Below are 26,060 nucleotides of genomic sequence, written 5' to 3' on the forward strand. Positions count from 1 at the left end.
CTAATAAAACGTTTTTAAGTATTCTTAGGCTTAAGAACGGGAAAATAAAACATTCAAACAATCTAAATGATGTTGATGTTGGCTCCTTCCACGTTGTGTTTCTTTTTCGTTGTACGCAACTTTTGTAATTTGAAATATTAGAATGTTAGTATACTGTAACAAATTTAATCAAGTTTAGCTGGATTGTAAATATATTTATAATTTTATTAAAACTTATTTATATGGCAAGTAAATATATTAAGAATACTTGATCAAATAGTCTTAAAAATTAATTGTAAATTAGGAACTGCAAAAATTGAAACGCGATCTTGAATATTGACAGTTGACACTTGACAGTGATATATTCACATTGACAGTCAGCATGAGTCAGCTGTATGTCAGTGTCCATTAAACAGACACGTTCGAAAATAAAGAAAAAAAAATTAATTATAGTTGGTCAAGCAAATCTTGTCATTTAACTTACGCCCCATGTTGCACAATGTACTATTTCCTCTCCTCGCGTACCTCCCCCCCAGCTCCCTCCACATTCATTCGTAATACCCTTCTCGTCACATATGACCTTCATCCCTCCGCATCACTTGCCCTTACCGCGCTAGGCGATTTGCCCTTACTTTTTTGGTTATGGGTGCAGCTTTCAGGCTTCCTTTTATATACTCATTCCTTATCCTATCTATTCCCGTCACGCCCTCACGCCACATATCCATCTTTCTCCGCTACATGCAATCTCTTTTCATCCGTCACCTTTAGGGCTCAACACTGAATACTCTGATCCATACATGACGACAGGTCTTATGATTGTTTTATAAATTTTACTCTTCAACCGAAGAGGCATTCGGGCGTCGCAAATGATTCCCGTGACCTGTTGCCATTTCATCCATCCTGCGCTAATCCGGTTTTTAACGTTACGGTCAATATCGCCATCGCACTGTACGAGCAAACTAAGGTACTTGAAGTAGAAGCAGACCGGCTATGTAACGCCGTCGAGTTCTATGGCAGCAAAACTGGAGAGACCGCCAAAATCGCAGAACATGTGTTCTACTTTAGATCAGCTGATTTTCAGGCCAACATTCTCCAATTTTTGCCGCCATATCTCAAGTCTGCTTTGCACCTCGAGTTTGTTTTCACCTACTGAAATATGACGTCTATAATGACACACTCTCACTTTGTTATATTCAAGTTGGTGCAGTTAATTTACTCTACTTGAATCGTTTTCATCTAAATGAAAAGGCGTAGCTCTTTTATACATGTTTATTGTCAATACAGTGTTTTATGCATATCGTAGGCATAAATATGAAACCCGCATCAGACTCCGTGTGCGAACGAATAGAGAGCTGAAGCCGCGTTCGGGCAAGTTTCCGAAGAAATCGAGGGGCGAACATTTTGCGCATCAGCTCTTCGCGCATAAACCTTTGTCAAGGCCCCTCTACACTCGTGCGCGAATCGCGGCGCGAAGCCGCGAGTGTGGAGGGGCTTTAAATCTAACAAACCGTTCATAATCTTTTGTCCCTATCCGTAATTTTGACATTTCTGTTTGTCAAAAAGAGACAAAATTTAACAGAGGTCGTAAGAGGTTGCTAAGTTTTATGAATAAGTGGTAAGTCTGAGGGCCTACCGGGAAAATCGGAAATCCGTTATCTGCCTGTGATTTCGATTATCGAGATAGACCCTCTGGAGCAAAATACGACTTCATATTTTTTACTACATATACACCGTGTTTATTTTCCAGTAATTTCAAGGGTGCATTCCTGAGCTTACCTAAGTCAACTTTCTTAGACACCGTTTTTCTAATTAACTCCATGTCGTAGATAATAAAAAAAAAACTAATTTGGCCCCTACGAGCGTGTACACTTGCCTTAGGGCCTGTTATATATTCATTAGTGTTTAGTACGAGTTCATACATTTGCTAAGTTCGAAATTACATTGATATGTCACAGTTTTTAATTGTTTGGTTTAGTTAAATGTACGAACCTAATAAATAATAATGCCCGTGTTACAACAACGTTATGTGCAACATTTAATAACTTTTTATAAATACTTTTTTTTTTAATTAATGATTCCATTTAGTTTTCTTAAACATTCTTAACCATTCCCCGAAGTTAACGGAATTCAATAACACGGTGTATAGTCTACTCGGAAATCCGTCAGTGGCAGCAAGAAAACATCCTCTTGTACACAGTTAAGACCAAGATAAGTTTGCAACGATTTTGATAGCACACGCAGTGCAAGTGTTATTTATTATTAGTTATTACTTACAACATGGATATATTATTATGTCTGTCTTATCTAGCGAATATAAAAAATAAAATATATAAATTGGTTAATAATAACATAAAAAACGTAATTAATATTTTCACATAGGCCACCGTCACCACCTATTCAAATTAATTAACAATAATTCGAGCATTTTTTTGTAAAGCAACACAACGTAATATCTCATTTAATCGTGAAAGTGGCACATTAAAATTATATTATTTAAATGCGAATAACTATAAATTACAATATCTTAAGACTAAATGTTCCTTATGAACCGAATAGGTGCCATAATAATTTATTTACAATTAATGGTATACATATACAAGAACAAGATCTAATCTATAATGATTGATAACTCGGTAATACTCTGTATATACAAATATTTAGGAAGATGTACTTTAATAGACATTTATTTAATAGACAATCTCGTTAAAATATCTAATCACATATTTTAGAACTTTAGGCACACCAATAACTTTATCATAGCCTTTTAGTTAATACAATAAAAAATCAGTTAGTGATATAATACAACACAATAACAATCTAGGTACAGTCGCCATCAGATATATCGGAGCGGCCGAGGTGCTCAAAAATATCTGAACACGCTACTAGCGCCTTGACAATAGAGGCGTGTTCAGATATTTGTGAGCACCTTGGCCGCTCCGATATATCTGATGGCGACTGTACCTACAGTCCGTTAACTCTCAAAATGACCTTCGGATTTTAGAAAGATACATCGGGTATCGGCGGTAACACGCGAAGGTGATACTGCTGTTCTGCTTTCTTATTAACTCACAAAAAGTTTTAAACTTACCGCAAAAAGTTAAGGATACCTATTGTCTCAATGTAAAATAAGCCTTAATTTAATGACATTATGCTTAATATTCGGTTGATGACTATATTGCGATTTGACTTTTTGTCATAATCTAAATAAATAAAAAAATAGAATCAGAATTTGAACTTCGAAAACAATTTGAAATTATATAGAGTTGATAATACCAGTCACATATTTCAATTCATATGGTAAAATTATACAATTAGAAAATTGTGATATTATTGTTATGGTGGTATTAACTACTCTTATATAGTTTAAGGCTGAAAAGACGACTGCACTTTTTGGGTGTGGGATTGCAACTAAATTAGTAAGAGACTGTCATTTTCTATTACGCGATTACGTCCGATTTTACCCGAAAAACGAATGTCATTCTGAGAGTTAACGGACTGTACTCATATTGATCAGCCAAAGGACCACATTTCAAACGACTGCTAAACTTATAATATAATCCCCCCCTTGAGAATCACAGATTTTGAGATATCAGATGAGACGTATGTACAGCGAGCTGCATGCAATGAGGGCTATCGTTTTTTTGCTCACCAGTTGGCGCCTCTGTTGATGGTGGTCCAAAAGACTAAAGAACAGCTGTCAGTCATTGAAGTGACAAGTGACATTTCGAACTATGGAAAAGACCATCTACACTAGCGCTCCTAGCGGCGAATTCATACGCGTTAGCCCTCATTGCAGGTCGGACCAGCAGTCTTAGTGCCAGCTGCACCATCCGCACTTGACAGACTGATCGACGTCGCCGGGCGCGCCGCGGCGGTCCACTATGAGACTTTCCATACCATACAATTTTGCGAACTCTTTAACGATGACAAACAGTTTGGTGCAACCGACCCTTAGTCATACAATCGTCAAGTGTCAAGCTCCTATCAACAGTTGGACACATCCTTCCAGTCCTCCGTAGTGGGGGAGTGTGAGGAGGGGCACAGATAGAGGGAGTCCGGCGCGAGGTCCCCGCGCACGCGCACGGCGTGCACGAGCTGGGGCGCCGCGCGGTGCTCCAGCTCGCCGATGAGCACGTCGTTGGCGAACACCGACCACTCGCCCGGCCCGTGCAGGATGCGGAACGTGTTCTGGGGATTTCAAATTATACGTCGATAAGATATGAGGTTCTTCAAGAAGCACGGATTAATGCACTTCGACTATGGGTATTTAGCAATATTTGTTTGTCTCCGATACAAGTGTTTGCATCTGGAGGCAGTAAGCACGCTGTCGACAGATTCATTTATTCTTACGCTGCGACGCTTTATCTCTCGCAGAGGACGACCTCGCGAGATCTTTTGCGACAATGGACGCAATTTTGTAGGAGCGGCCAAGGATGTTTATCTACTTATGTAATACTATGTTCTTGCAATAAATAATTGATTGATTGATTGATTGATTGATTGAAGGAAATTAGTGATTATCTTACTTCAAACTCAGACACGGTTTGCAATTTTGCAGCAAATGAGGGAATACAATTTAAATTCCAGCCGGCATATGCTCCTCACTTTGGTGGTTTGTGGGAAGCAGGAGTCAAATCGGCCAAATTTCACCTCAATCGTATATTAGGTAACGCTCATTTAACATATGAAGAATTGGCAAGTCTCTTTAGTTATGTGGAATCTATCCTTAACAGTCGTCCTTTATGTCCTTTATCGTCCTCACCAAACGATTTCCAACCCTTAACCCCAGGTCACTTCATCATCGGCCGCGCGCTCACTTCGTTGCCGTCGCCCCACCTCGCGGATATAAACCCAAACCGTTTAGATAGGTTTCAGAGGCTCGAGGCATTAAGACAGCACTTCTGGCGACGCTGGCAAATGGAATATGTCTGCGAGCTCCAGCAACGGACTAAATGGCGTGTTCCAGGACGAGCTCTTCAACTGGGTGACCTGGTCCTAATCAAGGAAGAGAATACTCCCCCAATGCACTGGCGGCTCGGACGAATCGCCAAATTGTTTCCTGGCGCTGACGGGATTTCGCGAGTAGCCGAAGTTGCTACTGGAACGGGCACCTACAAACGAGGTGTGAAATACCTCTGCCCTCTGCTGGACGAGACCCATGAAGCCTTGAAGGCTGACGCCTCCAAGGGCCCCCAGGATGTTGCGGCTCCTACCAATGGAGGGGAAGTGGGGAACATACACCGCTAAACCAGTTGGCCCATCTACCGCTCCCCCCGCCGCATATAGACGCCGTGCGAGCCACTTGGCTCAGAGATACACGCTCGTGTGCGCGTCATACACTCAATATATTTTCTCATACATACAATTATCTTTAAGTACCTTTTGTGGAACCAGAATTAGAAGCTGTTTTAAGTATCTGCGATTTTTATTTAAAACTCAAGACTCCAAGCTTGAACACTATGGGACCCGTTCGTTTCTGACAGTTGATATCTGTAAAATAGTTTGAAAAGAGCCCTCGAAACAGTTTACATTTTTCTAACACCGTGTGCGATACTCATCATTTTCACTCAATAACAATTGTGCACGCTGAGCTAACAACTGCTCCAGACAAACATCAACGTAATTCACTGTCAAATATCAGTTTTGTAAGACATTGAAAGTTCTGTAGGTAGGTACATAAAAGTTTTGTGTTTATTAGGTTTCCCACCGTGCACTTTTCACATAACCAAGTTTCGGTGTCAGTTCTTAAGAGTCTCAGGCAAGCTCGGCCGAATTTCACCTTCCTATACAAACTGAGTTCCGTTCCCATTTTAAAACTACGTATTGGATTGTAATAAAACTTTGCACATACAATGACGTCAATACATTTGAAATTAATTGACATGAGGTATATCTAGGTCTGAAATAAGTTTCTATAGCTCTAGTAAGTATATAAAACAATCGATATAGAGCAAAAACAAGTTTTGTATGAAAAACTTAAATTTGCTGTATTTTTTTTACTATGGTTTCTGAAGCTACATAAACTAATTTCAGACCTAGATATACCTTCCTGTTGTAAGTACAAAGTTTCAGAACAATCTAGCTAGTCGTTTTAAAATAAGAGCGTAACTACGTTTGTATGGAGACGCGAGCTTGCCGGGGACTCTTAGGGCCAGTTGCACCAATCATAATCAACAAACTGATCATCGTCACACAGCAGAGAACTATGAAACGTCCCATACCTATAATAAAATTTAGCAAACTCTAAAACGGTGACAGATTGTTTGGTGCAACCCGACCTTAATGTATCTGTTATTAACCTGTGTGCCAGGCACCAGTGTGGCCGTCCTCTGCCTCCTCTCGTCCCCCCAGGCGCCCAGCCAGGAGTTGAGCACGACGAGCTGGCGCTCGCGGTGCGACTCGTGGTGCGCGCGCACGTTCACGTGCAGCGGCGTGTTGGGCGCGGGCCAGTCGCGCGCCGCGTCCGTCAGGTTGAGCGTGAACGAGTGCAGGATGGGCCGGAGCCTGGAAACAAGCGATATAGGTACATTAATATCAGGGCACATCTTACACAGATCAACCTAGCCCCAAACTACATCTTACACAGATCAACCTAGCCCCAAACTACATCACAGATCAACCTAGCCCCAAACTACATCTTACACAGATCAACCTAGCCTCAAACTACATCTTACACAGATCAACCTAGCCCCAAACTACATCTTACATAGATCAACCAAGCCCCAAACTACATCTTACACGGATCAACCTAGCCCCAAACAACATCTTACACAGATCAACCTAGCCCCAAACTACATCTTACACAGATCAACCTAGCCTCAAACTACATCTTACACAGATCAACCTAGCCCCAAACAACATCTTACACAGATCAACCTAGCCCCAAACTATATCTTACACAGATCAACCTAGCCCTAAACTACATCTTACACAGATCAAGCTAGCCCCAAACTACATCTTACACAGATCAACCTAGCCCCAAACTACATCTTACACAGATCAAGCTAGCCCCAAACTAAGCAAAGCATGTACTATGGGTGCTAGGCGACGATATACATACTTATACAGGTTGGATAAAAAATAAGTGCATTCCCGATGCCAGGGAGGTTTTGGGATTTTACTATGATTTTAAATCGCGAAAAAAATTACCCTCCCAACAATGTATGAAACAGCCACATTTTTTTCGCAATTTCGGTGTTGAGCCCATAGTAAAAGTTACTCAGTATAACCCCAAAACTTCCCTGACAACGGGAATGCACTTATTTTTTAGCAACCGTGTATATACATACTTTTATACATAGAAAACACCCATGACTCGGGAACAAATATTTGAGTTCATCACACAAATAAATGCCCTTATTCGGGATTCGAACCTAGGACCACCGGCTTCACAGGCAGGGTCACTACCTACTAGGCCAGACCGGACGTCAGAAATAAGATATATACTCGTAGTAATGGGTGGAGACTACGCGCACATTCTGCAGACCTCTATTTTGCACTTTGTCCCTCGATCTTTTGTTTCACACAAAGAGATAAGAAAGTTTACGTTAGTTGTCCGTTTGTGGCTTTCATACGCAATTCCGCTTTCTCACTTAGCGGCGCGGTATCGGTGCAGTAAGCAGTATTTCTTCCTTGATTGGTGCAGATTCGGGACCATGCCAAGTGAGGAAGCGGGCTAAGTCTGGTCCGAACTTTAAGTAGATTCGAAATGAGAAAACTACACCTGGTAACTCTTTTTTTCTCGCGAAAGACGTGGATGCCTTTGTGACAACATTTTACAGAATTATACATAAAGAAAATATCCGCGGCCATGATATACCTACCTTCCATGTATGACTAGTTGGTACCCTGGTGGGATTCCTTTAGGTAATAGAGCTGTGATGTTCGGTCGCCAAAGCGGTTCATCTTCCGAAGCTGGCGCATCTAAACTAGGTCTAAGCGGGACCTGTAACGACAAAATCAAACATTTCACTTCGTACGACAACAAAAACCGAATTGTAAAAGTTTACAAAGAACATAATATTTAACATATTAGTTACTCATGAAATAAAACTATGAAAACGCGATACAATCCGTTCAATATACGCGATATAATCCGTTTTCATAGTTTTATTTTACAAAGAACAGTTCTGATCTACTTGCGTGGGGTGGGTATGATAATAATTAGACGCAAAAATACGCGCTCATAATGTTTAATAACAATAAAGCTATAAAATGTAATCCAGCATTTTTTTAAAGACTACAATTCGTCATTGCCAAAGCAGTGCTTACCAACCTGTGAGTCGTTGAGGAGTTGCGAAACCTCTATAGGTAGCCTCGCAAAGCCTAAGAAGTAAAAAGACAATACAGTGTATTATCTAGGTGCTTACACTGGAAATTCCGTACTCTCCGTTTAGGGGTAGCGAAAATGATTCTCACGCCAAGCAGGTCCCGTCATAAAAAGGGTTCTAAAACACAAAACAAAAGAGGCTCACGTCTACAGCAGGCGGTGCCAGCATCGGGTACAATTCAGCTTTCTGCACATTGAGCGTTGCGTCTCGGACCCCGGCCACCTGCAGCCAGGATGCTCCGACGGGCGACGGCGTCCGGTGCGCGTAGTTGCAGTAGTGCTCCCCGTCCACCGCCCAGAACGTCTCCGTCTCGTCCACGATCACTTCTATCGTGAACGGACGGCCCATTTTGAAAGGAAATGATCTGAAAAGAGGTTGGCGTATTTTAAGCGCTATTCCATGGATATTTTTGGTAGAGAGGGGCACAGGGTAATATGTTGAAGGAAAACCTAAGACGCAAAAATGAAAGACAATAGTGCTAAGCCTCGTACCAAATATATGAAATCGCTGTCTTAAATTAATGCCTGAACTCCTAGTGGGAATTGTGTTAGGATGCATGCTAAACTTATCATTTTATAATCTTATCTGTGTATTGTCACTGGCCTGTATCTGTTTTTTTCCCCAATAAAGAAAATAAAAATCGATCCGCACATTTTTCGCCCCTGTTTTAAGTCGCTCGATTTTAGACAGTTTTTAATAAGAATATTGTTGTTTTAAAGTACTAGTCCCGCTACTAAATAAGTGGAAATTTCAATATAGTTCACGTCATATTGGTCCGTTGTTCCTATCAGACCCCGTTGTCCGTGACCGGTTTTCGTGCTAAGTGCGGGCTTTGTAAAGAACTCATCAGGGTACTATATTTTGATTGACACTAGCTCACTAATTATAGTAACTATCCTCGACCTTAATTCCTGAGCACTTAGCCCTAATTAAGCTATAAGTACCCTAATTGTAGTTGCTACAGTAGATACCTGTATATCTGATATTTTGTGAACTAGCAAAAGTGCTTCTCTGACCCGACTATTTTTTATACTTATATTTTGTTAATGCACTTACGCCACCAACAAACGTAAGATTTTTTCTCTAGAATCGTCTAACTTTCGGTGGTTTTTAATACATAGGTATCTATTCACATAGGTTCTCCCCGTGTAAACATAAGCCATACACGCACGGATTTGACAGTCGGATCTGCCTGAAAGATGTGTCTGGCGGACACATCCGTCAATGTGTGGCTAGAAATAGCAGATTTGTCCGCCGGATGCCCGTCCGCTGCCCATCTGTCTCTATTTCTCGCCACACATTGACGGATGTGTCCGCCAGACACATCTTTCAGGCAGATCCGACGGGCAAATCCGTGCATGTATGGCTAGATTTTGACATCTTACCTAAATGCAGTAGTTTCTTCTACCCCCCACTTGTTATGCCGCCGCGTGTTTCGCACAACGTAGCACTGCGGGACCCGAACATTGAAATGGACTGCGATGTCCCCTGTACCATTGTTTGGGTCTCCGTATCCTATGTTAACTGTGAACCTGAAATGAAAATGACAAGTTACATGTACTGTACTGAATATTACAAAAAGTAATAGAGCGGTAGGAGTGGGTAATAGGAGTCTAAGTTTTGTGCTCAAAAAGATTTGTGAGGTTGAATTAGAGATGGTGTTCGACATACATACAACATACAGTATTCATGTAGTCAAAGATAGATATAACTCCGTAATAGATGGATACAGTCTAAGGAAAAAACGTGCCTCGAAAATCAAGAAAATTTGACTCTCGATCAGAGGGCGCTACTAGCTTTGGCCTACTGTCGTATAGATGGCGTTGACGGTTTCGTTTGTTATTTAACAATTTTTACGCATATCAGTGAAAGAACATGGGTCAAAATCATAAAAATAATTAATGCAAATAAAAAAAATCATTTATCCATATTTAAATACATTTTATCGTATTTTTATAAATCTTCATTTTTAGTTTTAAAGTGTGTCGACAGATGGCAGTGAATTTAATGGGGTTACAAAATTTACTATGACAGTACCGCTCTAGTATAAGTTACTCTATGATGTAGTCAAGCTAGAACATTACTAACACACTGCCAAGATACAATGTGAGTGATCGATAAAATAGTTATATACCTTGTATAGCTTCCGCTCTCTTTGTCGCTGAAAAAAAACCGGTCGTGCGAGTCAGACTCGCGCACGAAAGGTTCCGTACCACTACGCAAAAAACGGCAAAAAAATCACTGTTTTATTGTATGGGAATTTATTATATTCTGTTTTTAGTATTTGTTGTTATAGCGGCAACAGAAATACATCATCTGTGAAAATTTCAACTGTCTAGCTATCACGGTTCATGAGATACAGCCTGGTGACAGACGGATGGACGGACGGACGGACAGACAGCGGAGTTTTAGTAATAGGGTCCCGTTTTTACCCTTTGGGTACGGAACCCTAAAAACCGACAAAAATTGGAGAACGATGCGTGAACTCGAGGTACGCAGCGCGTGCATTGATAGTATATTGGAAGCTAGGTGCTTCTCTTGAGGCATATAGGGAGCGTGCATGAACTATACATATAGGGGGCAGTACAGGAGCCGTAAAATTTTTGGCGCGAGGCATAAATGTAAGTATATGCTTCCGATGTAGCCCACAAGATGGCAGAACCTACTATGCACAAGAAAACGTACGAGAACGTTAGATGGCAACACTTGCTTTGGCAATGTCATGTTTATGTTTCAGATTCAGGCCACAAGATGGCAGACCCTCCGACGCGCACGGTCCCTATGCTTATTGGCAATATGTAGCTTGTTTGATAACTATAATGACAGATTTTTTAGTTTTACTTATTACTTATCACTTTTCTGGAAGGTCGGCGGGCGCAGCATGGTTCCATTTTTATCGCCTGTCACTATGCCCGTCACTTTTGTAAAGTACTGATTTGGGCAGGATGATATATTGCACTTAAATACTTGTTAGAACGTGGCAGGCATGGTGACAAAAATGCGACCGTGCTGCACCCACTGGGCTTATAATCACTCATCTCCAAGTGTTCGATATCCGTTTCGGATTATTAGCTTTATTAGATCACTCACAAAATTACCATGGTAAGTCCTCTGTGGGTGTACCGGTGCAGAGAATATGTGTCCCGATCCCCAACGGCTCCTTGAGGGTTTGGTTGAACTTGACATCTCGCGCCTCGGCCAACTGACACTGAAACATGATAGATAAAACGTTACTGATTATCGTTTCTGTTCAAAGATAACACCATAAGATTCGACTGAAACTCGAGGACTACATTTTTTATTTATTTACAATCGATACACGTACGTCTTAATGTCTAATTCTCTTGAGATAAGATATGGGTAAACCGAAGCGAGTGTTGATTAAAAATATTGACTTAATTTCCTATAACATGCATGTAAAGTTTCAAAGCCAGCATGGGGATTATAGAATTTCCGTCATAGAATGAGCTATAGTTGCCATGGCAACTTTTCGAACTTTTCTATATCGCATATATGTATTATCAATATCATCTTTGCAAAGATGATAATATACACGGTGTTTCCTGTAACAGGAGCATTAAATTAAACTGGAGGCTGTACGCCTCAAACTATCGAAAAGATCTTCAATTCAATAACAGAACTACATATTTGTACATATGCGGTAAAAATCTGCAGTTTTAAGGAAAATTTTGCAATATTTGCGGCGAGAGCTCATGTCATGTTTAACTAGTTTGCATGCATAATAACATATCAATTCTCTCGGACTCAATCCATTGCTGAATTTTTATAAGATGGCTGAAGGCAGCTTCTGTAACGGTCGTGCTGTAAACTTGTATGTCAAGGGCTTGATAGAGAAAGATAGTCTTATTGCAATTCCTATAAGAGGAAAGAAAAAATAGTGCCATACTTTGTCATTATCACCGACCGGGTGGTATCATAGGTAGAAGGCGATGGCGAAATACCGAAATTTATAAGAGTGAAAGAGAAAAAATCCTATGCTGCCCAAATTTTATATGAATATTCTTTGTCTTACCCCCGGTCGCTCGGTGGCGCGTCTATAACTACTTGTATATACTATCCCCCTTATTCATAAACGTCTACTAAAGTTGACATGCCGCTAATAATCGTTTGTCCCTTTCCATCATACCAATACGTCGGAAAGGGATAAACGATTATTAGCGGCTTGTCAACTTTAGTAGACGTTTATGAATAAGGGGGTTAGTCTATGTTGTATGTTAACGGTGCCTAAGTAGTAACCTATTTGCGTTTACTTCTTAATTGACACATACTAAATGACTAGGTGTGGTACAGTCGCCATCAGATATATCTGAGCGGCCAAGGTGCTCACAAATATCTGAACACTCCTCTATTGTCAAGGCGTTAAAGTGCGTGTTAGATATTTTTGAGCACCTCGGCCGCTCCGATATATCTGATGGCGAGTGTACGTTTGTTTATCTTTGCCACATCATAAAAAACCGGACAAGTGCGAGTCGGACTCGCTCACCGTGGGTTCCGAATTTTTAGTATTTGTTGTTATAGCGGCAACAGAAATAAATGTGTAAATTAAAAAAAAAACGCGATTTCGGGGTTGGTCCCATAGTAAAAGTTGCTCAGTATGACCTATAATTACGAGTATATTCAGCCCGTAAATTATTGCAGGTGACTAAATAATCACCCTGTATAATTAGGCACTTGCATCACACGCCCTATTTCGTAGCCTACTGTGAAATGCCTGTCGCTCCCACAGAACATAACCCTCGTGAAGTTGACCACCCCATTTCGTTTGCCCGCAAATGGCATATCTATATCGTTAGTTCATCGTTAGTTCACGTTTGTTCAGTAGGTAAAATCGTTAGGACCCGATTCCAAAGTCGATTTTTTTAAAAAAAAAAGGGGGTGGCTGTCTTCACGCTAGCCACCCCAAACCACTTTTTGTTAGTTTTTTTGGTCTAGATAGCAAGATATTCGTTAGTTCATGATTGTTCAGGCATTGGAATCGTTAGGACCCGATTCCTTCATTTTTTTTTTTTTTTTTCAAAATGGGGTGGCTGTCTTCACGCTAACCACCCCACCCAGAAATCAGTCAAACTAACCATGTGAATCCATCGGGCGACGTTAGTTCACGTTTGTTCAGGCATTAAAATCGTTAGGATCTCAATAGATTTGCTATAAAAAAATAAAATCAAAAAATTCATATTGGCCGGCCGAGATAGTTCAGCAGGGGGGGCGTAACAAGCAATCGACACAGATACTAACGATTCTATGCCCTAAATAAGCATCTATAGACGATATATAACCGATACAGTACGGTAACTTGCGGGTATTCAGAACAGATTAAAAGATTTTCGTGGTTTTATATTTTTTTTATTCTATGGTGGTGGCTGTCTTCACGCTAGCCACCCCAAACCACTTTTTGTTAGTTTTTTTGGTCTAGATAGCAAGATATTCGTTAGTTCATGATTGTTCAGGCATTGGTAGCGTAAGGACCCGATTCCTTCATTTTTTTTTTTTAAAGTGGGGTGGCTGTCTTCACGTTAACCACCCCACCCAGAAATCAGTCAAACTAACCATGTGAATCCATCGGGCGACGTTAGTTCACGTTTGTTCAGGCATTAAAATCGTTAGGATCTCAATAGATTTGCTATAAAAAAATAAAATCAAAAAATTCATATTGGCCGGCCGAGATAGTTCAGCAGGGGGGGCGTAACAAGCAATCGACACAGATACTAACGATTCTATGCCCTAAATAAGCATCTATAGACGATATATAACCGATACAGTACGGTAACTTGCGGGTATTCAGAACAGATTAAAAGATTTTCGTGGTTTTATATTTTTTTTATTCTATGGTGGTGGCTGTCTTCACGCTAGCCACCCCAAACCACTTTTTGTTAGTTTTTTTGGTGCAGATAGCAAGATATTCGTTAGTTCATGATTGTTCAGGCATTGGAATCGTTAGGACCCGATTCCTTCATTTTTTTATTTATTTTTTAAAAGTGGGGTGGCTGTCTTCGCGTTAACCACCCCACCCAGAAATCAGTCAAACTAACCATGTGAATCCATCGGGCGACGTTAGTTCACGTTTGTTCAGGCATTAAAATCGTTAGGATCTCAATAGATTTGCTATAAAAAAATAAAATCAAAAAATTCATATTGGCCGGCCGAGATAGTTCAGCAGGGGGGGCGTAACAAGCAATCGACACAGATACTAACGATTCTATGCCCTAAATAAGCATCTATAGACGATATACAACCGATACAGTACGGTAACTTGCGGGTATTCAAAACAGATTAAAAGATTTTCGTGGTTTTATATTTTTTTTATTCTATGGTGGTGGCTGTCTTCACGCTAGCCACCCCAAACCACTTTTTGTTAGTTTTTTTGGTCTAGATAGCAAGATATTCGTTAGTTCATGATTGTTCAGGCATTGGTAGCGTTAGGACCCGATTCCTTCATTTTTTTTTTTTAAAGTGGGGTGGCTGTCTTCACGTTAACCACCCCACCCAGAAATCAGTCAAACTAACCATGTGAATCCATCGGGCGACGTTAGTTCACGTTTGTTCAGGCATTAAAATCGTTAGGATCTCAATAGATTTGCTATAAAAAAATAAAATCAAAAAATTCATATTGGCCGGCCGAGATAGTTCAGCAGGGGGGGCGTAACAAGCAATCGACACAGATACTAACGATTCTATGCCCTAAATAAGCATCTATAGACGATATATAACCGATACAGTACGGTAACTTGCGGGTATTCAGAATAGATTAAAAGATTTTCGTGGTTTTATATTTTTTTTATTCTATGGTGGTGGCTGTCTTCACGCTAGCCACCCCAAACCACTTTTTGTTAGTTTTTTTGGTGCAGATAGCAAGATATTCGTTAGTTCATGATTGTTCAGGCATTGGAATCGTTAGGACCCGATTCCTTCATTTTTTTATTTATTTTTTAAAAGTGGGGTGGCTGTCTTCGCGTTAACCACCCCACCCAGAAATCAGTCAAACTAACCATGTGAATCCATCGGGCGACGTTAGTTCACGTTTGTTCAGGCATTAAAACCGTTAGGATCTCAATAGATTTGCTATAAAAAAATAAAATCAAAAAATTCATATTGGCCGGCCGAGATAGTTCAGCAGGGGGGGCGTAACAAGCAATCGACACAGATACTAACGATTCTATGCCCTAAATAAGCATCTATAGACGATATACAACCGATACAGTACGGTAACTTGCGGGTATTCAAAACAGATTAAAAGATTTTCGTGGTTTTATATATTTTTTATTCTATGGTGGTGGCTGACTTCACGCTAGCCACCCCAAACCATTTATTGTTAGTTTTTTGGTCTAGATAGCAAGATAGCCACCCCTGTCTTCACGCTAACCACCCCACCCCGAAATCAGTCAAACTAACTATGTGAATCCATCGGGCGACGTTAGTTCACGTTTGTTCAGGCATTAAAATCGTTAGGATCTCAATATATTTGCTATAAAAAAATAAAATCGGAAAATTCATATTGGCCGGCCGAGATAGTTCAGCCGGCGGGCGTAACAAGCAATCGACACAGAAACTAATGATTCTATGCCCTAAATAAGCATCTATAGACGATATATATAACCGATACAGTGCGGTAACTTGCGGGTATTCGAAACAGATTAAAAGATTTTCATGGTTTTATATTTTTTTTATTCTATGGTGGTGGCTGACTTCACGCTAGCCACCCCAAACCACTTATTGTTTGTGTTTTTGATCTAGACAGCAAGATATTCGTTAGTTCATGATTGTTCAGGCATTGGAATCGTTAGGACCCGATTCCTTCATTTTTTTCAAAAAAGTGGGGTGGCTGTCTTCACGCTAACCACCCCACCCCGAAATCAGTCAAAATAACCATGTGAATCCATCGGGCGACGTTAGTTCACGTTTGTTCAGGCATTAAAATCGTTAGGATCTCAATAGATTTGCTATAAAAAAATAAAATCAAAAAATTCATATTGGCCGGCCGAGATAGTTCAGCCGGCGGGCGTAACAAGCAATCGACACAGAAACTAATGATTCTATGCCCTAAATAAGCATCTATAGACGATATATATAACCGATACAGTGCGGTAACTTGCGGGTATTCGAAACAGATTAAAAGATTTTCGTGGTTTTATATTTTTTTTATTCTATGGTGGTGGCTGACTTCACGCTAGCCACCCCAAACCACTTATTGTTTGTGTTTTTGGTCTAGACAGCAAGATATTCGTTAGTTCATGATTGTTCAGGCATTGGAATCGTTAGGACCCGATTCCTTCATTTTTTTTTAAAAAGTGGGGTGGCTGTCTTCACGCTAACCACCCCACCCCGAAATCAGTCAAAATAACCATGTGAATCCATCGGGCGACGTTAGTTCACGTTTGTTCAGACATTAAAATCGTTAGGATCTCAATAGATAAAAAAATAAAATCGAAAAATTCATATTGGCCGGCCGAGATAGTTCAGTAGGGAGGGTGTAACAAGCAATCGACACAGATAGTAACGATCTAAGCCCTACATAAGCATATAGCAGCATAAGCAGTATAGACGATATAACACCGACACAGTACGGTAATTTGGCGGCATTAAATAAGGTTAGACAGGCAATAATAAAATGCAAAAACTTTAACTTATGCTCCTAAGTCGACGGCTGAAAAAAATACTCAGAATCGGGTCCATACGATGCCACTTGCAGAATAATATCAGCCGACCATGCTGATTCAAGATAGGTAGGTCATTTGCGGGCGATCAAAGCAGATTTTGCGGAAAAAAATAAAACTTGAAAATTTGAATAACCCAACTTATGCTCCTAAGTCGACGGTTGAAAAAAATACTCGGAATCGGGTCCTTACGATGCCCCTTACAGAATAACATCAGCAGACCATGCTGATTCAAGATAGGTAGGTCATTTGCGGGCGATCAAAGCAGGTTTTGCGGAAAAAATAAAATTTGAAAATTTTAATAACCCAACTTATGCTCCTAAGTCAACGGCTGAAAAAAATACTCAGAATCGGGTCCTTACGATGCCACTGGCAGAATAACATCAGCAGACCATGCTGATTCAAGATAGGTAGGTCATTTGCGGGCGATCAAAGCAGATTTTGCGCAAAAAAAAACTTGAACATTTGAATAACCCAACTTATGCTCCTAAGTCAACGGCTGAAAACAATACTCAGAATCGGGTCCTTACGATGCTACTTGCAGAATAACATCAGCCGACCATGCTGATTCAAGATAGGTAGGTCATTTGCGGGCGATCAAAGCAGATTTTGCGCAAAAAAAAAAAACTTGAACATTTGAATAACCCAACTTATGCTCCTAAGTCAACGGCTGAAAAAAACACTCAGAATCGGGTCCTTACGATGCCACTTGCAGAATAACATCAGCCGACCATGCTGATTCAAGATAGGTAGGTCATTTGCGGGCAATCAAAGAATATTTTGCGGAAAAAAATAAAACTTAAATACTCGTATTTTAATAACCCAACTTATGCTCCTAAGTCGGCGGCTGAAAAAAATACTCAGAATCTGGTCCTTACGATGCCACTTGCAGAATAACATCAGCCGACCATGCTGATTCAAGATAGGTAGGTCATTTGCGGGCGATCAAAGCAGGTTTTGCGGAAAAAAATAAAATTTGAAAATTTTAATAACCCAACTTATGCTCCTAAGTCAACGGCTGAAAACAATACTCAGAATCGGGTCTTTACGATGCCACATGCAGAATAATATCAGCCGACCATGCTGATTCAACATAGGTAGGTCATTTGCGGACGATCAAAGCATATTTTGCGGAAAAAAATAAAACTTAAATACTCGTATTTTAATAACCCAACTTATGCTCCTAAGTCGACGGCTGAAAAAAATACTCAGAATCGGGTCCTTACGATGCCACTTGCAGAATTACATCAGCAGACTATGCTGATTCAAGATAGGTAGGTCATTTGCGGGCGATCAAAACAGATTTGCCGGAAAAAAAATTTAATAACCCAACTTATGCTCCTAAGTCGACGGCTGAAAAAAATACTCAGAATCGGGTCCTAACGATGCCACTTGCAGAATAATATCAGCCGACCATGCTGATTCAAGATAGGTAGGTCATTTGCGGGCGATCAAAGCAGGTTTTGCGGAAACAAATAAAATTTGAAAATTTGAATAACCCAACTTATGCTCCTATGTCAACGGCTGAAAAAAATACTCAGAATCGGGTCCTTACGATGCCACTTGCAGAATAACATCAGCCGACCATGCTGATTCAAGATAGGTAGGTCATTTGCGGGCGATCAAAGCATATTTTGCGGGAAAAAAAAAACTTAAATACTCATATTTTAATAACCCAACTTATGCTTCTAAGTCGACGGCTGAAAAAAATACTCAGATTCGGGTCCTAACGATGCCACTTGCAGAATAACATCAGCCGACCATGCTTATTCAAGGTAGGTAGGTCATTTGCGGGCGATCAATGCAGATTTTCCGGAAAAAAATAAAACTTGAAAATTTAAATAACCCAACTTAAGCTTTTAAGGCGACAGCTGAAAAAAATACTCAGAATCGGGTCCTTACGATGCCACTTGCAGAATAACATCAGCAGACCATGCTGATTCAAGATAGTAAGGTCATTTGCGGGCGATCAAAGCAGACTGCGGATAAAAATAAAACTTAATAACTCGTATTTTAATAACCCAACTTATCCTCCTAAGTCGACGGCTGAAAAAAATACTCAGAATCGGGTCCTTACGATGCCACTTGCCGAATAACATCAGCCGACCATGCTGATTCAAGATAGTAAGGTCATTTGCGGGCGATCAAAGCAGACTGCGGATAAAAATAAAACTTAATAACTCGTATTTTAATAACCCAACTTATCCTCCTAAGTCGACGGCTGAAAAAAATACTCAGAATCGGGTCCTTACGATGCCACTTGCCGAATAACATCAGCCGACCATGCTGATTCAAGATAGGTAGGTCATTTGCGGGCGATCAAAGCAGATTTTGCGGAAAAAAATAACTTGAAAATTTGAATAACCCAACTTATGCTCCTAAGTCAACGGCTAAAAAAAATACTCAGAATCGGTTCCTTACGATGCCACTTGCAGAATAACATCAGCAGACCATGCTGATTCAAGATAGTGAGGTCATTTGCGGGCGATCAAAGCATACTGCGGAAAAAAATTAAACTTAAATACTCGTATTTTAATATAACACAACTTATCCTCCTAAGTCGACGGCTAAAAAAAATACTCAGAATCGGGTCCTTACGATGCCACTTGCAGAATAACATCAGCAGACCATGCTGATTCAAGATAGTGAGGTCATTTGCGGGCGATCAAAGCATACTGCGGAAAAAAATTAAACTTAAATACTCGTATTTTAATATAACACAACTTATCCTCCTAAGTCGACGGCTAAAAAAAATACTCAGAATCGGGTCCTTACGATGCCACTTGCAGAATAACATCAGCAGACCATGCTGATTCAAGATAGTGAGGTCATTTGCGGGCGATCAAAGCATACTGCGGAAAAAAATTAAACTTAAATACTCGTATTTTAATATAACACAACTTATCCTCCTAAGTCGACGGCTAAAAAAAATACTCAGAATCGGGTCCTTACGATGACACTTGCAGAATAACATCAGCCGAACATGCTGATTCAAGATAGGTAGGTCATTTGCGGGCGATCAAAACAGATTTGCCGGAAAAAAATTTTTATAACCCAACTTATGCTCCTAAGTCGACGGCTGAAAATAATACTCAGAATCGGGTCCTAACGATGCCACTTGCAGAATAATATCAGCCGACCATGCTGATTCAAGATAGGTAGGTCATTTGCGGGCGATCAAAGCAGGTTTTGCGGAAACAAATAAAATTTGAAAATTTGAATAACCCAACTTATGCTCCTATGTCAACGGCTGAAAAAAATACTCAGAATCGGGTCCTTACGATGCCACTTGCAGAATAACATCAGCCGACCATGCTTATTCAAGGTAGGTAGGTCATTTGCGGGCGATCAAAGCAGGTTTTGCGGAAAAAAATAAAATTTGAAAATTTGAATAACCCAACTTATGCTCCTAAGTCAACGGCTCAAAAAATACTCAGAATCGGGTCCTTACGATGCCACGTGCAGAATAACATCAGCAGACCATGCTGATTCAAGATAGGTATGTCATTTGCGGGCGATCAAAGCAGATTTTGCGGAAAAAAATAAAATTTGAAAATTTTAATAACCCGACTTATGCTCCTAAGTCAACGGCTGAAAAAAATACTCAGAATCGGGTCCTTACGATGCCACTTGCAGAATAACATTAGCCGATCATGCTGATTCAAGATAGGTAGGTCATTTGCGGGCGATCAAAGCAGATTTTGCGGAAAAAAATAACTTGATAATTTGAATAACCCAACTTATGCTCCTAAGTCGACGGCTGAAAAAAATACTCAGAATCGGGTCCTTACGATGCCACTTGCAGAATAACATCAGCCGACCATGCTGAATTAAAAAAGGTAGGTCATTTGCGGGCGATCAATGCAGATTTTGCGGAAAAAAATAAAACTTAAATACTCGTATTTTAATAACCCAACTTATGCTCCTAAGTCGACGGCTGAAAAAAATACTCAGAATCGGGTCCTTACGATGCCACTTGCAGAATAACATCAGCAGACCATGCTGATTCAAGATAGGTATGTCATTTGCGGGCGATCAAAACAAATTTGCCGAAAAAAATAAAACTTGAAAATTTTAATAACCCAACTTATGCTCCTAAGTCGGCGGCCGAAAAAAATACTCAGAATCGGGTCCTTACGATGCCACTTGCAGAATAACATCAGCAGCCCATGCTCCTAAGGACTCTGTACATTATAAAACTTATCGGCAATCTGATCTGGGGGCACGGCAGTGCCCCCGCCAAGTCGAGCAAAACAAAGAAGCACGGCCGTACCATCCTTTTCTCGAAGCCATTCAGGCCATTTTCAACGTCCTGTAATCTTGTGCTGGCTAAAGCTAGAGCCCTGAATTTTCAGTGACATATAGGGCATAATATGGCTTACATATATTCCCAAGAACATTCAATTTGAACTTGTAGTTTAAGAATTATTGCACGTCAAAGTTCCTTATTTTTGTCACTGATACACTCACTCACTGATCATCATAATTCTAAGGTACTTCTAGCCAACCAACACGCTTCAAATTTTAAACATAAGTAGTTTTTAGCTTAACAAGCCATAAAAAACCTAAGAATATAGCAATATCAGTCTCGTTTTAAATATTTAGGAACTGCATAAGTAAGTTTGTATTCCCATATGAATATATTCTATTAAAAAGTTACTTTTGCAGTTCCAACAAATAGTAGGTAAAGCTCTAAGATGTACGATGTGTATATAAAGATGTGTATAGTATGAGCAGGGGGGTGTCACTGCGCAGTTTCGGTATATTTGGTCGGCGCACCGCCCGGGCAGGTGTATGGGCTGCCGCTCGGCTCGCACGATAGTGGTGTCACGTGGCGCTCGCGCAAAATTGAAAATACGCAATGGCTTCGAAACCTAAATCGCGATCTAATCTGTATAAAAGATAATGTTCTGTTTACGGATGTCTGAATAAACGGAAGAACAAGGAAGCAGAAAAAACATTTTTTTTTAATTCCGGACTATATTGACCGACATATTTTCAAAGGAATAAGTACTTCTGTGGCATACCTACTTCCGTGAGAATCAGACATACTATCTCCGGCTAAAAATTGTATGTTTACAGAATCTACGTTTGTAATTCCTACATATTTATCTTAAAAATAATAAATCAGTAGGTATAGGTGCAGAAACTTGTCAAGTGACAACCCCGTGCCGACACTCGCTGCTCGGTCATAAAACTGCGGCGCGCAAAGAATATTCACGGTTCGTGCGCGGTTATAAGTTTCAATTTTGCTTGCAGGCGGCGAGTGTAGGTATAATTTTATACCTAAATCTGGCTTTTGTGAAGAAGTGAATTTTCTGTATGGTAGTACTATTAGTTATTCTGTGGTATGAGTATGGTATGGCTATGAGTATGGTAAGAATATGAATATGGTATAGGTTCATACCATACATATGGCACTAGTGTGCGGGTATGGTGTGGGATGGGGACTTGGGTATGAGTATTGGATGAATACAAGTATAGCTTGGTATGACCATGAGTATTGTACAGGTATGAGTACGAGTACGAGTAACAGGTATAGTGTGAGACGGGTATGAGTATGAGCTTTCAGAAAAGTGGTAGCTGACGTACAAGAAGTAGTACCCGAAAAGACGGACTGCCTACAAAAAGAGATGAGATCCCAAAACTTCTACAACAAAAAAGTTTAGAGATGTAATATGATACCAAGTCTGTTATTTTAGTCAGTGCCGGGGGGTGTTAAAACCGCATCAACATTAGATAACTTTAATTTTTAATACATATAATGACTTGGCAATCGCACAATATAATGCTTTACTCGTACCGTACTCCTATAGTATTTTATACAATCGTGATATAATAGAGAGCTTTTCAGTCGAGTACCGTGTTTAAGCAACGAAGCTTGCTGAGTTGCTTAAGGTACGAGATTGAAAAGCTTGATTATATCACTATTGTATACAATACTTTTTTCTACGAGACAAAAAAATAATAGTTTCAACTAGTACCTATAGAATCATATACGTAAGTAAACAAACCAAAAGTATACAGCTAAGATACGCGAGCTGCCGCGACCCGCGATACCTTTATACTCGTACGCGCACCGGCCGCCGGGCCCGGCGCCCCCGGCGGGTTGGTCAATTGGTTGGTGTATACAATAGTGATATAATCAAGCTTTTCAATTTCGTACCTTAACTTAAGCTACTCAGCAAGCTTCGTTGCTTAAACACGGTACTCGACTGAAAAGCTCTCTATTATATCACGATTGTATAAAATACTATTTTCTCAAACATGCTATATAATATTGATATTACGTTCTTTATATTAGGCTGGGAAGTATCACGTTTCAGGCGCGGCTAGACGAGAGGTCTGTAATGAAACTAATGAAATTTCATACAGTGGCAGGCCTAGGCCGGGAAGTGGCTTTTTTTAATTTCTATTTCACATATAATTGTGGCACAGTATCATGGCATTCAGCCATTTAAAAAAAACTATAAACAATATTTGCTTTTTGGTTCGTTTATGACATTCTGCCAATACGCCTATTAAAAAAAAAAAAACATTTTGTTTGTGTTTTTTTTTTAACCTGACGGGCTCTATGGCACTAGGGCCATTAGAGCGGTAGGACTGTGTGGGGGGATGGTAGCCTGGGGAAAATCCAGGACCCTTCCGCATCACACGAGACGGTTTTGCTACGCTGGAATACTCCTAAAGATTTTAAAAAAACAATAAACGATATTTGATTATACCTATATATAGTTGGTCAAGCAAATCTTGTCAGTAAATAAGAACAAAAAAAACTACTCATCCTTGTCTTTTGGGTGTTAGTACTAGTGTAAGACAAAGATAGTATGATGATTCTCTCTGTCTATGTTTGAAATAAGACAGTCCTTTGACAAACTATAGACCTATATTAAACGTTTGAGAAAAGCACTATACATACATCGGCGTGAAAACGGGTTGTCGGCCTCATAACTATATTCTATTCGGCCGGCAACCCCTTTCTTCCCGGCCTCTGTAGTATTAGCGCTAGCGTTATGTTCAATTAGAATTATTTTTAATAGTTGATGATCCTTGTGTCATTATGCAGCCGTGCGATGGCCAAGTCATTATACGTATTAAAAATTTAAGATATCTAATATTAATGCCGTTTTAACGCCCCTGGCACTGACTAAAATAACCGACTCGGTATCATATTACATCTCTAAAGGTCCATCCACATTCATGCGCGAATTGCGGCTTCGCGCCGTGATTCGCGCATGAGTGTGGAGGGACCTTAAACTTTTTTGTAGTAGAAGTTTTGGGTTGCGAGACGGGCATCATTTTACATGTACGAGTAATGTTTTTGATGGAATTAAATTGTCTGATCAAATCAGATGGTGGACGCAAACGCCAATTTGGCTCGATTCGGTCAATTCGGAGGCGGACTAGCACTTGTTAGTTTAAGAGTTCCGTACCCAAAGGGTAAAAACGGGACCCTATTACTAAGACTCCACTGTCCGTCTGTCTGTCACCAGGCTGTATCTCATGAACCGTGGTACCTAGACAGTTGAAATTTTCACAGATTATGTATTTCTGTTGCCGCTATAACAACAAATACTAAAAAGTACGGAACCCTCGGTGGGCGAGTCCGACTCGCACTTGTCCGGTTTTATAATTTTAGGATAGACAGTTTAGAAGTTATTTATTTTGTTTTAGAGCGCTCAAATATCATATCACCATGACGCCAATTTTTCATCATCAAATCGGTCGATTTTATCATATCGTCTGTACTGGGCTTATTTGCCAGTAGAAAAAGGCGCGAAATTAAAATTTTCTATGGGAAGTCAACTCTTGGTGCCTAAATTTTTTTTAAATTTGCCGCGTTTTTCTACTGACAAAGTCGGTGTACCAGAGCATTTTAAATTTAATTACGGTTTCGCTTCATGTTTTAGGACACATATGTATTGGGCCAACACAGATTAATTAAAGGAGTTTATGCGGTGGGCCGGAACGAGATGGCAACATGGCTTTCTCCTTACGACGCTGGTGTGGTTTGAGACATGTTCGATTGTTGGACGGTGCAGCAAATTTAATTGATCGATCAAATGTGGCAATGTAACGCAAATCTCATGCGATCATCGATTAAGCCTGCTCGCAGACGTTTCGCAAAATTTTCCGTACGGAATCACATGTACAAGCGAGACAGCACTATGCATTTGTTTCCACCTGTCATTCGGTTTCCGTATGGAATGACAGGTGCAAGCGAGACAGCGCTTTGCATTTGTAGAGCGTCGTCTCGTTCCCACCTGTCATTCCGTATGGAAACCGAATGAAAATTCCGAACGTCTGCGGTAAGGCTGGCCTCAGACGTTCGGTTTCCTGATCAGGAATCCGAATGAGGGCTATCGTTTTTTTGCTCACCAGTTGGCGCCTCTGTTGATGGTGGTCCAAAAGACTAAAGAACAGCTGTAAGTCATAAATAAATAAATAAATATTATAGGACATTCTTACACAGATTGACTAAAGTCCCACGGTAAGCCCAAGGAGGCTTGTGTTATGGGTACTCAGACAACGATATATATAATATATAAATACTTAAATACATAGAAAACACCTATGACTCAGGAACAAATATCTGTGCTCATCACACAAATAAATGCCATTACCGGCATTCGAACCCAGGACCATCGGCTTCACAGGCAGGGTCACTACCCACTAAGCCAGACCGGTCGTCAAAACGGGTGTCATTGAAGTGACAAGTGACATTTGACATTTCGAACTTGGCGAAGACCACCATCCACACTAGCGCCCCTAGCGGCGAATTCATACGCGTTAGCCCTCATTGGGAATACAGATTCGGAATTTTGTAACCATAGCGCACACATTCGATTATTTGCGTTAGGTCTCATACTCACGAGCGCTTTTTCAACGCGCGTTAAAAAAGCGTTTGAATGACACTAATGGAAACATGTGTATTTATTCACACGATAGCGGTAGCGCGTTTTATGAAGCGTTGTTGGATTTCAACTTTAAGCCTTGGTAGTTAAATCGAATTCAGCGTGCGGGCAATTTCAAGCGTTTGTTTAACGCGCGTTGAAAAAGCCCTCGTGTGATGGGGCCT

General features: G+C 40.4%; 3 protein-coding genes across 4 annotated transcripts in view; 2 read left to right on the top strand and 1 right to left on the bottom strand.

Annotated features, from left to right (window-relative positions):
* The window catches only part of LOC134744246 (electron transfer flavoprotein regulatory factor 1), a 225,484-nt gene that overhangs the window by 54,013 nt on the left and 145,411 nt on the right, over window positions 1-26,060 (top strand). The gene's annotated exons all lie outside the window — the stretch shown is intronic.
* LOC134743995 (galectin-4-like) overlaps window positions 2,898-26,060 on the bottom strand; it is a 46,703-nt gene continuing 23,540 nt past the window's right edge. The window contains exons 2-7 of one of the 2 annotated variants that reach the window (XM_063677634.1): window positions 11,408-11,517; window positions 9,695-9,841; window positions 8,454-8,673; window positions 7,803-7,924; window positions 6,279-6,483; window positions 2,898-4,167 (exon numbers count right to left, since the gene is read on the bottom strand). In XM_063677634.1, coding sequence (XP_063533704.1) covers window positions 3,964-4,167; window positions 6,279-6,483; window positions 7,803-7,924; window positions 8,454-8,673; window positions 9,695-9,841; window positions 11,408-11,517 — 1,008 coding nt within the window. In that variant the 3' untranslated portion in view covers window positions 2,898-3,963. The remainder of the gene's footprint in view (window positions 4,168-6,278; window positions 6,484-7,802; window positions 7,925-8,453; window positions 8,674-9,694; window positions 9,842-11,407; window positions 11,518-26,060) is intronic. The other variant, XM_063677629.1, reaches the window with a different exon arrangement.
* LOC134747904 (uncharacterized) lies at window positions 4,199-5,265 on the top strand. The gene is made up of 2 exons (XM_063682585.1): window positions 4,199-4,294; window positions 4,486-5,265. Exons 1-2 carry the CDS (start codon window positions 4,199-4,201, stop codon window positions 5,224-5,226), a joined length of 837 nt encoding a protein of 278 aa, XP_063538655.1. The 3' UTR covers window positions 5,227-5,265.

This window comes from Cydia strobilella, chromosome 1 (assembly GCF_947568885.1).
Source record: "Cydia strobilella chromosome 1, ilCydStro3.1, whole genome shotgun sequence".
NCBI lineage: Eukaryota > Metazoa > Arthropoda > Insecta > Lepidoptera > Tortricidae > Cydia > Cydia strobilella.

Coding starts and splice junctions, on each gene's coding strand:
- LOC134747904 (XM_063682585.1), top strand. CDS start 4,199: ATGAGGTTCTTCAAGAAGCACGGATTAATGCACTTCGACTATGGGTAT. Junction 4,295..4,485: donor AGTGTTTGCATCTGGAGGCA/GTAAGCACGCTG, acceptor GATTGATTGAAG/GAAATTAGTGATTATCTTAC.